The sequence below is a fragment of the Cydia fagiglandana genome, chromosome 6 (assembly GCF_963556715.1).
Source record: "Cydia fagiglandana chromosome 6, ilCydFagi1.1, whole genome shotgun sequence".
Classification (NCBI taxonomy): Eukaryota; Metazoa; Arthropoda; class Insecta; order Lepidoptera; family Tortricidae; genus Cydia; species Cydia fagiglandana.
This window is the reverse complement of record NC_085937.1, coordinates 9,385,983-9,398,769: the sequence shown is the minus strand read 5'-3', so window position 1 is coordinate 9,398,769 and position 12,787 is coordinate 9,385,983. Positions and strand designations below refer to the sequence as shown.

The 12,787-nt window shown below is 41.4% G+C and overlaps 2 protein-coding genes across 3 annotated transcripts; one reads left to right on the top strand and one right to left on the bottom strand.

Moving 5' to 3' along the window:
• Positions 1–270: 270 nt before the first annotated feature.
• On the bottom strand, positions 271–2,172 carry LOC134665578 (integrin beta-1-like). 2 transcript variants are annotated; one of them, XM_063522547.1, is made up of 3 exons: positions 1,793–2,172; positions 917–1,083; positions 271–497 (listed from the first exon to the last, which is right to left on the bottom strand). In XM_063522547.1, the coding sequence occupies exons 1-3, from the start codon at positions 2,025–2,027 to the stop codon at positions 381–383; spliced, it is 519 nt and encodes a 172-aa protein (XP_063378617.1). In that variant the 5' UTR covers positions 2,028–2,172; the 3' UTR covers positions 271–380. The 2 variants fall into 2 exon arrangements, with proteins under 2 accessions (XP_063378617.1, XP_063378618.1); XM_063522548.1 differs by having other exon boundaries at positions 1,789–1,960.
• A 5,850-nt stretch (positions 2,173–8,022) lies between these two features.
• Positions 8,023–12,318, top strand: LOC134665505 (uncharacterized protein K02A2.6-like). Its single transcript, XM_063522480.1, has one exon. It carries the CDS (start codon positions 8,023–8,025, stop codon positions 12,316–12,318), a length of 4,296 nt encoding a protein of 1,431 aa, XP_063378550.1.
• Positions 12,319–12,787: the final 469 nt, after the last annotated feature.

The window sequence follows — 12,787 nt, the reverse complement described above, 5'->3', positions numbered from 1 at the left end:
AAGGGGCGGCTACAGGGCCTGGGGCGTAGGGCGGCAAAGACTGCAAATCCGCCACTGGGCATTCGGTTCTTTTTTTTATTGTTAATATATTATTATTTTGTGAATTATTCATCTCTCAACTTACAGGTTTAACCTCTAGCCGCCCATGGCCAAGCAAAATGAAATTTTATTCTGTCACCACAAAGTTCAAATTAGAATGGAACAGGAGAACCTTTTTATAGGTCTCTGGGCGGCTAGAGGATAAAACTAAAATTATAACAACAAAGGTATCTCTAATTTAAACTTTTTATTTGCTTACATTTCAAGCCTAAGACTATACAAATTCACTGAACACTAAACACTAATCTACCTATTCTAAGAAAGCAAGTAACGTAAGTAGATTACCACCATGAGTCTTCATTATTGTCCTTATCTTGCGTAAGAGCATAGGGACCTTCGTTGCAGTCCGGGCCATCACAGGAGAAATTGTCGAATTCGCAATAATCTCCCATTACGATCTGAAATAAAGTCATTCAGATTATTGTCGTGGTGGCAATTCTCTCAAGCAAATATTCGCGCGGTTGCATTTCTAAATAAATAAATATATTATATGTATACCAGAATTGCTTGTTTAAAGGTAGGTATATGATACATAAATGTCGTAATAAACAATATCATCATCATGACCGTTTCGACCACGGTGACTGTAAAGTACTGATTATTGAAGGCGACATTCGTGAGCCAACATGGCAACAAGACACGATGGGCCAACGCCGGCCACTCCAAGGGACGCAGCCATGCGGTAGAATGAGATAGCAATATCACTTGCTCCCTCTAACGCATAAATGTGTCCCTTGGCTTGGAGTGGCCCGCGTTGGCCCATCGTGTAGAGCAGCCGTCAGGTGGCGGATAATAACTAAAATGGTAAAGTCAATACCTTGGTGGAATTTTCATAGGTCTCGCAGACGCACCGGCCGCACACGCACGCGCCGCGGCCGCTGCACGGTGGTGTGTATTCGTCCACCCCTTCTGGGTGGCAGTTCTGTGCTTCGGCTTCATCTGTTTCCTGCTTGCAACTACAAATTGCGTTTTCTTGCAGACTGACTGGGAACACACAAATGTGGGTAAATTGTATATCTATTAAATGACGATGGGGCGGGTTCGACTCCGACTTTCATACATATGTCGGCGGCCGATCGTAATGTTCCTGTGTAATGTTTTGACGATATTCACATTAAACCAATATACATATAGGCAGGATAGGTTGATTAGGTTGCTTCAGATGCCCGAAGGGCAAACTGTCCAGAAATAGGAGCCCCGCGTTAGCTCAGGGAACGAGTCAAAGATTTTCACGTTTCACGATATGCCTAGGAATTTCACGATATGCCTGATCTTACGATCGGCCGCCGACATATAGACCAAAACTGCGGTAGGAACATTTTTTGTTCTAATTGTTGGCCAAACTTATGTTCCAACAGTTAGCACTTTTAAAACCCTAAGGTAGATTGCGAAGTATCGTCAGCTGCAGATAATTTTGACCTTATTATTATGCGGGTTGGGTTTCTCTACCTCACCCCTAAGTGAGTATGGATTCCCTGCATACCTAAGTCTGGTTTGCGGTTATGGCTAAGTATATCCGAGACCATAAGCTTCTTTTACAATTCTATTCTAGTTTACAAAATAAAACTTTTGGAATGCATTTAAACATTATAGGTAGGTAAATAAGAACATGTTGTTGAGCTCTTATCAAGCCGAACCTGACATCATTTAAGATCTATAAATAATAAATTGAGCATTACTCATTGGTACCTACATCCGTAATCCGTATATTCATTGGTTTCGCTGCATTTTTCAGGCTCTAACTCCTTTGAGAAACACTTTTCCTCTTCTTGGCACCAGGAGCAATGTACCAAGCGTAAACAACTTACACAAGATTTTTTTATTTTACACACTTCTCTTTGGTCGACTCCTGTGATGATTCTGTCACTGTTAGCACTTTCTACTATGCATAGACACGCGAGGAACGCGGTAGTAGTAAAAATGTGCATCGTTGAAACTAATTAGAACTATTATTGTTTAATTAAGTTAACGTATGGTCTCTAACACAGCTTGATAGCTGCTTGCTTAGCCGTGACTTGTTCGTTGTTACGATACCGCAATGATAACCTTTATTCTTCATTGCGCAAATAAATCTGTGCCACAGCATACGAGGGCGTGAACGAAAACAAACTTAATTAATACGTACCTATTATAAGTACATAATTAAAATCGTATTTTATGTACTTGACGTGTGGATTCGTTGGAAGTTGCGGAGCGATTTAACAATTGGAAAAGTGGTCGGAAAATCTCTGAAACATTTCACAATGTATAAAGGGAGTATCCAATTCAGTGATGGGTAATTTCATTCCCCATACAGAAATGTCAGAAGTAGTATATAAATACTTAGTTAATACTAGGTAGTTATGTAGGTAGGTACTAATGTATGTAAATTTTGTAATTAATTTAGCTTTTCATCGGCACATCAGTAAATATGATGTAGGTAATATACCTTATAAAAAGTATTGTTCTTTACCTACTCATGCTCTGAAAGAGGGTCATTGTTGTTCTAAAAAGTGTGCAGGATGTGATACCTACCTACGTTATGGCACTAGAGCATAATTTACAGACTTTCCAAGTACTACGATTTTTTCATTTTATTACAATAAGCAATTTATTGAAATTTGGTTTTAAATGGATTTGTTATACAATTTCTATTTGGATATTTAACTCTCCATTCCATAAAGACGACACTTTTACCTAAATGTTCAATTGTAAGTACCTACTTAGGTACCCTCAACCTTCAGGAAATGCTATAAAATATATACATATCACTTATTTAAAAAATGTTGTCATAACATGTTTAAAAAAAACACATGCACTTCCCCAGTAGTCGAAATTAAAACTAGAATGCTTAACTCGGATGAAAGGCATCATTTCAGCCCTTGTTTAACAAACTAAGTAGGTACCTACTTACTATTGTAATTAATCTTTCGCACGCTCAATGTTCAACTCAAGCACTCGTCCCAAAAAACAGCTTTGTAGCCTTGCATTGCATAATACTAACGAATTTTAATTTCAATTTGGGTCCACTGAATAATAATTTATGGCTACGGATTTATAAATGAAATTTTGTTTGTTTAAACTTAACCCTCGGTGTTGTTGACTTGCTGTTTATTACTTTTATAAAGGTAACCGAGTTAGGGTTAGGTAATGTTTACTCATTGTTTACAGTATGTAAATAGCTGAAGCAGGTGGGAAATAACATAAATTAATTGGTACTGCAGCTGATACCTGACTATTATCCCTCGGAGAAGATACCGAGCAAACTAAATTATTACGTAAAATGGGGTGAGTTGGGTGAAATGTTACTTTCAAACCTCGATAAAATTTTATTTTTACATGTGAAAACTGAATGGTGTATATAATAAGTGGTTCGGACGTTTGTATTTTATTTTGGGTAGTTCCATTTCATAACTTTGACGATAAAGAGGAAAACCCACCTCACCCCGTAGTGCCTCTTATTTGGGGTGAGTGGGTTCTTCATACAAAGGTTGTTTTGGAAGATTGTTGGATCGATTGTTTTATTATGCGTATTACTATAGCCCATTTAAAATTGGAATACATTATTTTTGTAGCAGTAGCCTTAAAATCCCTTCTCACCCCTCTCTCAAACCTTCTCTCCCCATTCATAACCCAACTCTCCCCGCGAAACCTACTCACCCCGTTTTACGGTACTTAATAAGCCTGATACAATTTAATTCAGCAATGAACCTAAATTAGAGTTAATTTAAAACTAACTTTAAATAACGATTAAAGTAGGTAGTCACTAGGTGTAATGGTGTTTACTATGTAGATATAAGCATCCTAAAAACTAGGTAACCTAGTAGGTATATATAGTCAGTGGCGTAGCTAGCATGGGTGGCACCCGGTGTGGAAATTGTGGGTGTCACCCCAAAATTCAATCAAAATTGTAAAATATATTTAAATAGAGTAATTGTAATTTCTACTTAAATAACCCTTAGAGCCGGGTGTCACCCCTAAATGGGTGACACCCGGGGCGGACCGCCCCCGCCGCCCCCCCCCCCTAGCTACGCCACTGTATATAGTCTAGCAGCACTATTTTTTGGGACATTTTTTTAGGATGCTAGAGTTAAGAAGAAGATAAGTGTGCAACGATTTTGATAGCACACGCAGTGTGTTAAGAATAGGTACATATATATAGGCTGATATAGGTATAGGTTCTCGCGGGCTTGGTTTCCTCAACTCGACGTCATATTATTGCGCCTATTTTGCGTGATGGGTTGGCCGCACTATTCTTGCCAACCCAACTCTATCAAGAAGCCTAGCAGACCCTTGATGTTGCCAACGACTTCTGGGAGAGAGTGGTGAGCCGAGGTGTTGTGCCCGGCACTGGTAAGTGTTGGCCGCAACGCTAATGCAATTTAACCATTTATTTATTTATTTAAACTTTATTGCACAGTAATTTTTTTTACAAAAGGCGAACTTAATGCCAGAAGGCATTCTCTACCAGTTAACCCTCGGGCCAAACAGAGAACAAGTAGTAATAGGTGCAAGAAAAATTAAAAGTAGGAAAATTTAATATTAAGCATAAATTTTATGTTGAACAACATACTGTTTCAAATATACATATTGCTACAATATACTTACTTATACATAGGTACATAACATACTAATATACATATGTGTACATGTAATATATATATAAATTGATTAAAAGTTCTACATACATGACAAAAAACATATAACTAATAAGGCTTACAAATAAAAATTAAAACTAAATTTAAGAAAACAAACCGTTCCCTGCCGTTCCCGGTGCAAAGGTGCCCATGATGCTCGCAGCAATTCCACGCTGGATCACCACGGACAGCCTTTGCATATAAATATAATATATATAAAAATATATATATACATATATCTACCTGCTTTCAGATTTTTATGAGACTTAGCTAAGAGACTTTTCTAAAAGGTGTCTGCGCAACATGATTTTAAACAGAGTTTTGGTCTGAGTTTGCCTTATATCGAGAGGGAGGGAATTCCAAAGACGAATCGCATGCATAGTGAAGGAGTTGGTCATAGATCCGGAGCGATACAATGGAACTGACAGAGTTAGTTCTCGGGAGGAACGTAGCTCACGGCCTGGCTGTGCGGTCACAAGTTGGAATTTAGACCGCAGGTACTCCGGTATGGCTGGGTCGTTTAATATACTGTAAAGCATACACAGCACCCTAAGGCACCTGCGTTCACGCACACAACGAAAGGCTGAGACATGGTCGTACTTGCGGAGGCCGAAGATAAATCTAATACAACTGTTTAAAAGTCTATCCAGTCTGTCTAACAGTCCTTGTGAAAGGTTGGTAAGGCACACATCACTATAGTCAATGACTGGAAGCACAAGCAGAGCCTGAATGAGTAAAGTTTTAGTACTGACCGGCAGGAAATGTTTAAACCTGTACAATGCTCTCAGGGTATTTGTAAAGCAGACCACTGACGAGCCTTCCAATAGGATGCCGTTACAATGGATTCATCCAAATGGACGGCATCCTAATATTAAACATTGTACGTTTTTGACATTCACGGACCGATTTTGGATTGTAGCCACGCTATTTGGACTGTTGGAAGGCTCGTCAGTGGCCACCTTAACTCTGCGACACACGTCAGAAACCTGCGGCTCCCAAGTTAGGCCCCGATCAATGATCAACCCCAGGTTTCTCACTTGGGATGATAGTGGTATAACGGTACCCTCAAAGAGACGATTCTCTTTGAAGACCGATGTCTTACATGTGCGAAGTCAGAGAGTGAGACTGAACGTGGGCTCCCAAGAACGATAGCCTGACACTTAGACGGGTTGACAGCGATCCCGAAATCATTCGACCAGGATGCTATGCTAGAAAGGTCGTTATTTAGGCGCAATATCGCCTCGTCTATATCATCGATCTTGACTTGAGTGTATAATTGCAAGTCATCGGCGTACAGGTGATACGAGCAATTTATGAAGGGGGTAATTAATTAAATTAACAAAAATAGAGAAAAGCAGTGGAGAGAGTATACCACCCTGCGGAACATCGGAAGAAAGATAGCACCAATCAGATAGTGTCCGATTGGCTCGGGTGGCCTGTCGACGACCGCAAAGGTATGAACCGCAAACCATTATTGGTCATTAACCATTATAAATTAAACCGAAAACTGTAAGCGTCCGTTATGGTTTACGGTTCAATTTATAATGGTTGTTTACAATTAACGTTCGGCGTTCGGCCAACACTGCCCGGTACTTTGCCACCCCTGGATATTCGAGAATGTCGTGGAGGCTGTCTCATCTCAACTCAAAACAGTGTTAAAACGTGCCACGAGAATAGCGAGTGGTTCCAAAAGTAGAATCTTAAGCTTTGCGAGGGTTTCAAGGTACGGTCGTTAACGATTAAACAATCTTTGCTATAAGTACCGAGTGAAAACAAAATTTTGCACACACTAACCCGAGGAAAATATGTACTAGTTGTAAAATATTACAAATTGAATCCAAATGAATAGTATTGAATATGATCTTTGAAAATCATCACTTAAAAGTCGATCCTACCAGCCAACGTTAGATAACTACTCAAAATTTACATTAAATTACTTACTTTAATCTAGACTCTAAGTATATAGATTCCAGAGAATGAAATTTAACATTTTCTTTTTAATTATAAACTGCACTGCGAGACTGAAGTCATATTTCTCAGGGAATACAGATGACGGGAGCGCATTCCATTCCTTACCAAAAAAGACGAGGCAAATCGTTTGGTGCGGACAAATAGAATATTAACCAGGAACGGGTGCATTCGCTCCCCGCGCCTGGACGGCCGATGATGGAAAGGGGAAGGTGGGATCAGAGAGCCTACCGCGAACCACGTTCGAAGTGTAGCCTCCCTGTCACACTTACGTACGAATTTACAAGTGCGACAGAGAGGCAACTCGTCGAACGTGGTTCGCGGTAGGCCCTCAGGACCCCTATTCGACAAGCGACGTTTGACGTATCGTGTTGATCTCCCGTTGATGTGGGAAAAATCATAAGTTCTCGAATACGTACAATGTCAAAATTTGACATTAACAATCCACAGTTAGGGTGACAAGCAAACCAAACCGAACCACCCTTAGTTTAGAGTTGAGTTTTGGTTGTACCAAATGATACTATCCACCGTTGATGGAAGCAACACTCAGTATGCAATAAAATCAACTGTTGATTTGACGTGAATGCGAAATCTGACAGTTGTACATGTCGAATTTGGCCCCAGGTCATGCAGCTCTTGTCCGCACTCTCCAGAATGTATCTGGAACTAATCTACCTCTCGGTCGCAAGAGAGATAGAAAGGCACCACCATTTTCGATTATTCGATGTTAGCGGTAGGCTCTCTGCAGATTTGGTGCTCCACATGCGAAGGCTACTTGCGACATCTGCAAGATTATTTATTAGACACATAAAAGCCGTAAAAAACCGGGCAAGTGCGAGTCGGACTCGCGCACGACGGGTTCCGTACCATAAAGCAAAAAAAAAACGGAAAAAAATGCAAAACGAATACGGTCACCCATCCAAGTACTGACTACTCCCGACGTTGCTTAACTTTGGTCAAAAATCACGTTTGTTGTATGGGAGCCCCATTTAAATCTTTATTTTATTCTGTTTTTAGTATTTGTTGTTATAGCGGCAACAGAAATACATCATCTGTGAAAATTTCAACTGTCTAGCTATCACGGTTCGTGAGATACAGCCTGGTGACAGACGGATGGACGGACGGACGGACAGCGAAGTCTTAGTAATAGGGTCCCGTTTTACCCTTTGGGTACTGTTACAACCTCATTTCATACCGCATATCACATTATCGACGGTCTTCATATGTCATGTCTGTCAATTCACTTTTCATTGTCAACGTATTTATAAAACATTAATTAAGCCAATAAATATGTAATTTATATCAGTGGCGACGAGGATTAAAGAAAAATCGTCACAAAATGAACAGCGAACAATTTGACAAATTCCTTGCATTGCAAGCTACACAACAACAACAAATCTCGGACATATTACAATTGCTGTTAACGCAACAGCAAAAGGCAGCTGCCGCGACTCCCACACCAACAACGACACACGGCACGGAGTCGCCCAGCTCTTCGAACACGAACGGTAACAGAAACAATGTTTACAACGGCTTTAAGAGCGACAAATTCAACCCGGATGACACCGCAGTTGAAAATTTTATCGACTATTTCGAAACCAAATGCAAACTTTGGGGCGAGGATGCACGTATCATACAGAAGGAACTGCTATTTACCTGCCTCTCACCGGAGACCTTTCACGAAATTAAGGTTGCCCTTACACCGCACTTTGAAAACAGTACATATGCGGATATTCGAAATAAACTGCTCGACCTATTTAGAATTAAACGCACACGATACAGAGCATTAACGGACTTTTGGAACTGCATACGAAAAGACAACGAATCTATGGAACATTACGCTAACAGATTGAAAGAAATAAGTAAAGATTGTGGCTATAGCGATAACTTATTAGAACGACAGTTACGTGACCGATTTGCAACCGGGCTTAACCACGAACAATTACAGATCGACCTGAAACAAAAATGGCCGGATCTACAAGAAATTCAAGATGGTACGACGAAAGAAGTCACCTTCTCTCAGATTTTTAGCGTTGCTCAATCGCGGGAACGAGCAGAAGGCGATACAGACACACACGTCAAAGTCAATAAGATTAAAAGAAACCCCAAATCTTACCAGAACACGTCACCGCGCAAATTACGGACCCATCAATGCTTGAGATGCGGTGAGCCCGAAAGACATCCATTAAACCAGTGTGCTGCCAAAGCACATACATGCAAACAGTGTAACACACCAGGTCACTTTGAGGATTGCTGCATCAAATCAGGCAAAGCATGCTTACCTAATCGGAACTATAAACAAACAACATTTACTAAAGGAAACAAGCTGCACAAACTTAAGCATGACGGGAGCAGCAGCCACTCGTCTCAATCTTCCTACTCAGACGACAGCGGAGATGAAACGGACGTTGTCTGTCAAATAAGCAAAACTAAAAGCAAGGACAGCAAAAAAATTGATGTTTTCATTAACGACATTCCGTGCACGATGGACTGGGACCCCGGTTCACTCTATTCAATTATTAGTACACAATTGTGGGCGCGTATCGGAGCTCCTTCCCTCATGAAGGCTCCCAGCTTGCGCGCATATGGAAATACAAGACTCAAACCAAAGGGTCTAACAAACGTTACCGTACGCATTCAAGACGAGGAAAAACTACTTCCTGTTGTTGTAATGAAGTCAGCTGACCCTATGTTGTTCGGCCTACAGTGGAGCGAAATGTTCCAGATGGATTTCCCAAAGCCAGTCTATTCCATCAAGAAAACTCGACACGAATCCATTACACTAAAACAACTCTTGGACAAGCATACAACTCTCTTCGACGGCAAACTTGGAAAAGTAAAAGATTATCGAGTAAACATACATATCAAGCCCCATGCTCAACCGAAACACATCCCAGCCAGATCAATTAAATTTTCAATGAAGAAAAACATTGAAGTTGAACTAGATCGTTTGGTCGAAGAAGGAATTATAACCAAAGTAGACCCAAATATAACTCCGGTTCAGTGGGCAACGCCGACAGTTAACGTGGTGAAAACCAATGGCCAGATCAGAATCTGTGGTGACTTCCGCAGTACACTTAACCCTGTTCTTATAACACACGCACACCCTGTTCCTTTATTTGACCAACTACGCCAGAGTCTAGCGGATGGTGAGAAATTCTCGAAAATTGACCTAAAAGACGCGTACTTACAATTTGAAATTGAACCTGAATCGAAACAATTCCTGACAATATCGACACACAAAGGATACTACGTCTACAACAGAATGCCGTTTGGCATTTCGACGGCGCCGTCAATATTCCAACATTACCTTGACAAGCTTCTAGAGGGATTGCCAAATGTAGCAGTCTATTTTGATGACATTGCGGTTACAGGGAAAAATGACAAAGACCACCTTGAAACATTACGTACCGTATTCGAAAGACTGGAACAAGCCGGATTGAAAGTCAATTTAAAGAAATGCACCTTTTTACAGCCAGAAGTCGAATATCTTGGACACACAATTGACAAAAATGGAGTACGCCCTACAAAATCAAAGATTGAAGCCATCACCAAAGCCTCCCCGCCAGCTAATGCCAAGGAGCTACGAGCATTCCTTGGGTTGGTCAACTTCTATGAGCGGTTTATACCACACTTGCACAGCGTCTGTGCTGATCTTCACGCACTAACTGGAAACAGGGTGAAATGGCAATGGACCGACAAGGAAGCTGAGGCTTTTGAACGTGCTAAGTTAATGATTGTACATTCTAAACCACTTGTAGCTTTCAATGACAAATGCCCACTTTATCTAGCCTGTGATGCTTCAGAAAAGGGCGTCGGAGCAGTGCTTTTTCACATGAGGAATAATATTGAACAACCAATCGCTTTCGCATCACGAAAACTCCGACCCGCAGAGTCAAAGTATTCTGTCATAGACCGCGAAGCCCTAGCAATATTTTATGGAATTAGAAAATTTGACCAATACCTTCGCGGCACGAAATTTACATTAGTCACGGATCATAAGCCCCTAATACACATTTTGGGATCTCAACGAAACTTACCCAAACTCGCTAACAATCGCCTAGTACGATGGGCTTTAATAATTGGAAGTTACGATTACGACATTAAGTATACAAAAGGTTGTAACAACCTGATCGCAGACTATTTATCAAGAATGCCCAACCCAGAAGAACTGCCATCCAAATCTGAGCTTAAGGTTCACAGAATTGTAGCGCGATTGCAGACTGACAGCATTGGTGATCTTGCACTATCTGAAAGCGTTATACGAGAAGAAACACGCAAAGATATTACGCTGAAACAAGTATATCATCTTATAAAAACTGGTTGGCGTGAGCATCAATACTCAAACGATGTAAAACCATATGCTCGAAAGCGCGGTGAGTTGTCACTAGAAGATAAAATAGTCATGTGGCAGGGCCGTATTATTGTTCCTGATACTCTAAGGAAGGCGACCCTAAAATATCTGCATCGTGGACACCCAGGCATTTCAGCAATGAGAGCACTGGCACGTTTTTACGTTTGGTGGCCAACTATAGAGGAAGATATAGACACGCATGTGAAGGCTTGCCACAAATGCCAAGAGAATAGACCTAATACTTCAGATTTACCAATCTTCTCATGGTCTATGCCAGATCAAGCCTGGGAAAGGATTCACGTTGACTTTGCCGGACCATTCGAGGGCACATATTGGTTAGTTGTATCAGATGCTTTTTCCAAATGGATCGAGATCAAGCCGATGACCAAAATTACGACAACCAAACTCTGTGATGAACTGGATACCATTTTTACTACCTTTGGCCTACCCCAATTTTTAGTGTCTGACAATGGCCCACAATTTATATCTAAGGAATTTCAGGATTACTGCAAAGAAAAAGGAATAAATCATATCAAATCGTCACCTTATCATCCACGGACGAACGGATTGGCCGAAAGGCTTGTGAGGACTTTCAAGACCAGAATGTCATCCAGCACAGGATGCCTCAAAAAACGTTTAGAACATTTCCTTTTCGCTTATCGCATCACACCCCATAGCACCACTGGCAAATCCCCGGGCCAGCTAATGTTTGGAAGACAACTACATTGTGTGCTTGACAATGCCCGACCAAGTGCTAGACGTTCATTACAATACAAACAGATACAAGCAAATGTTAACTCCGACGGCCAGACTCCAAACTATAGACCAGGTGATGCTGTGTATGTGCGAAGCAGGGAGCAGCCGCGGTGGGAGCCTGCCACAGTATCTCGACGCACGCATCGATACTCCTATGTCATTAACACTCCAGTCGGGGTGGAGAGGAGGTATCACGCAGATCATATACGACCCCGTCTGCCTGATCTAGAAGAAAGCCCTGCAGAGCAAACTTCTCAATCATCTATGGTCCCAGTTGCCTCATCGACGCCAGTACTGGGAACCAATAGATCCGCAATGCCTTGCCCAGGGTCAAGAGCTGGAGTGGAACTTGACCCAGAAGTTATTTCAGCTGGCTCACCTCAGAATGAGGCTCCAGAAGTTAGTCCAGCTGGCTCACCTCAGAATGAGGCTAGCGAGGCCACAGCAGCTACACCGATGGCACCGCGTCGAAGCAAGCGTGCCATTAAACCACCTCGTCGGCTAATTGATGAGATGGACATGTAAATCTTTAAAGGCGGACGAATGTTACAACCTCATTTCATACCGCATATCACATTATCGACGGTCTTCATATGTCATGTCTGTCAATTCACTTTTCATTGTCAACGTATTTATAAAACATTAATTAAGCCAATAAATATGTAATTTATATCAGGTACGGAACCCTAATAGACGACCGCACCTTATCACGACCTTGGTGACGTCAACATATCTCTTTCTCGCTCTAACTTATAGCTGCGTCCTTAACGCACGTACGGTGACCACCACACACTATAGTCAGACCGCAAAAAGTCTGCAGCGATTTTGATAGCCCACGCAGTGCAAGTGTCATGTTAAACGCCAAACTTCTATGAAATTATGACGTATAAATAACACTCACGCTGCATGGGCTATCAAATCCACTGCAGACTTATTGGTGCGACTATAGTGAGTATCGACAGTTATGGGTGGTCAAGCAAATCTTGTCAGCAGA

Excerpts from the sequence above, each read along its gene's own strand:
- LOC134665578 (XM_063522547.1), bottom strand. The coding sequence starts at position 2,027 with ATGCACATTTTTACTACTACCGCGTTCCTCGCGTGTCTATGCATAGTA. Across the intron at positions 1,084-1,792 it reads TGAATATACGGATTACGGAT|TCAGTCTGCAAGAAAACGCA; the intron begins GTAGGTACCAAT and ends GTGTGTTCCCAG. Across the intron at positions 498-916 it reads CCTATGAAAATTCCACCAAG|ATCGTAATGGGAGATTATTG; the intron begins GTATTGACTTTA and ends ACTTTATTTCAG.
- LOC134665505 (XM_063522480.1), top strand. The coding sequence starts at position 8,023 with ATGAACAGCGAACAATTTGACAAATTCCTTGCATTGCAAGCTACACAA.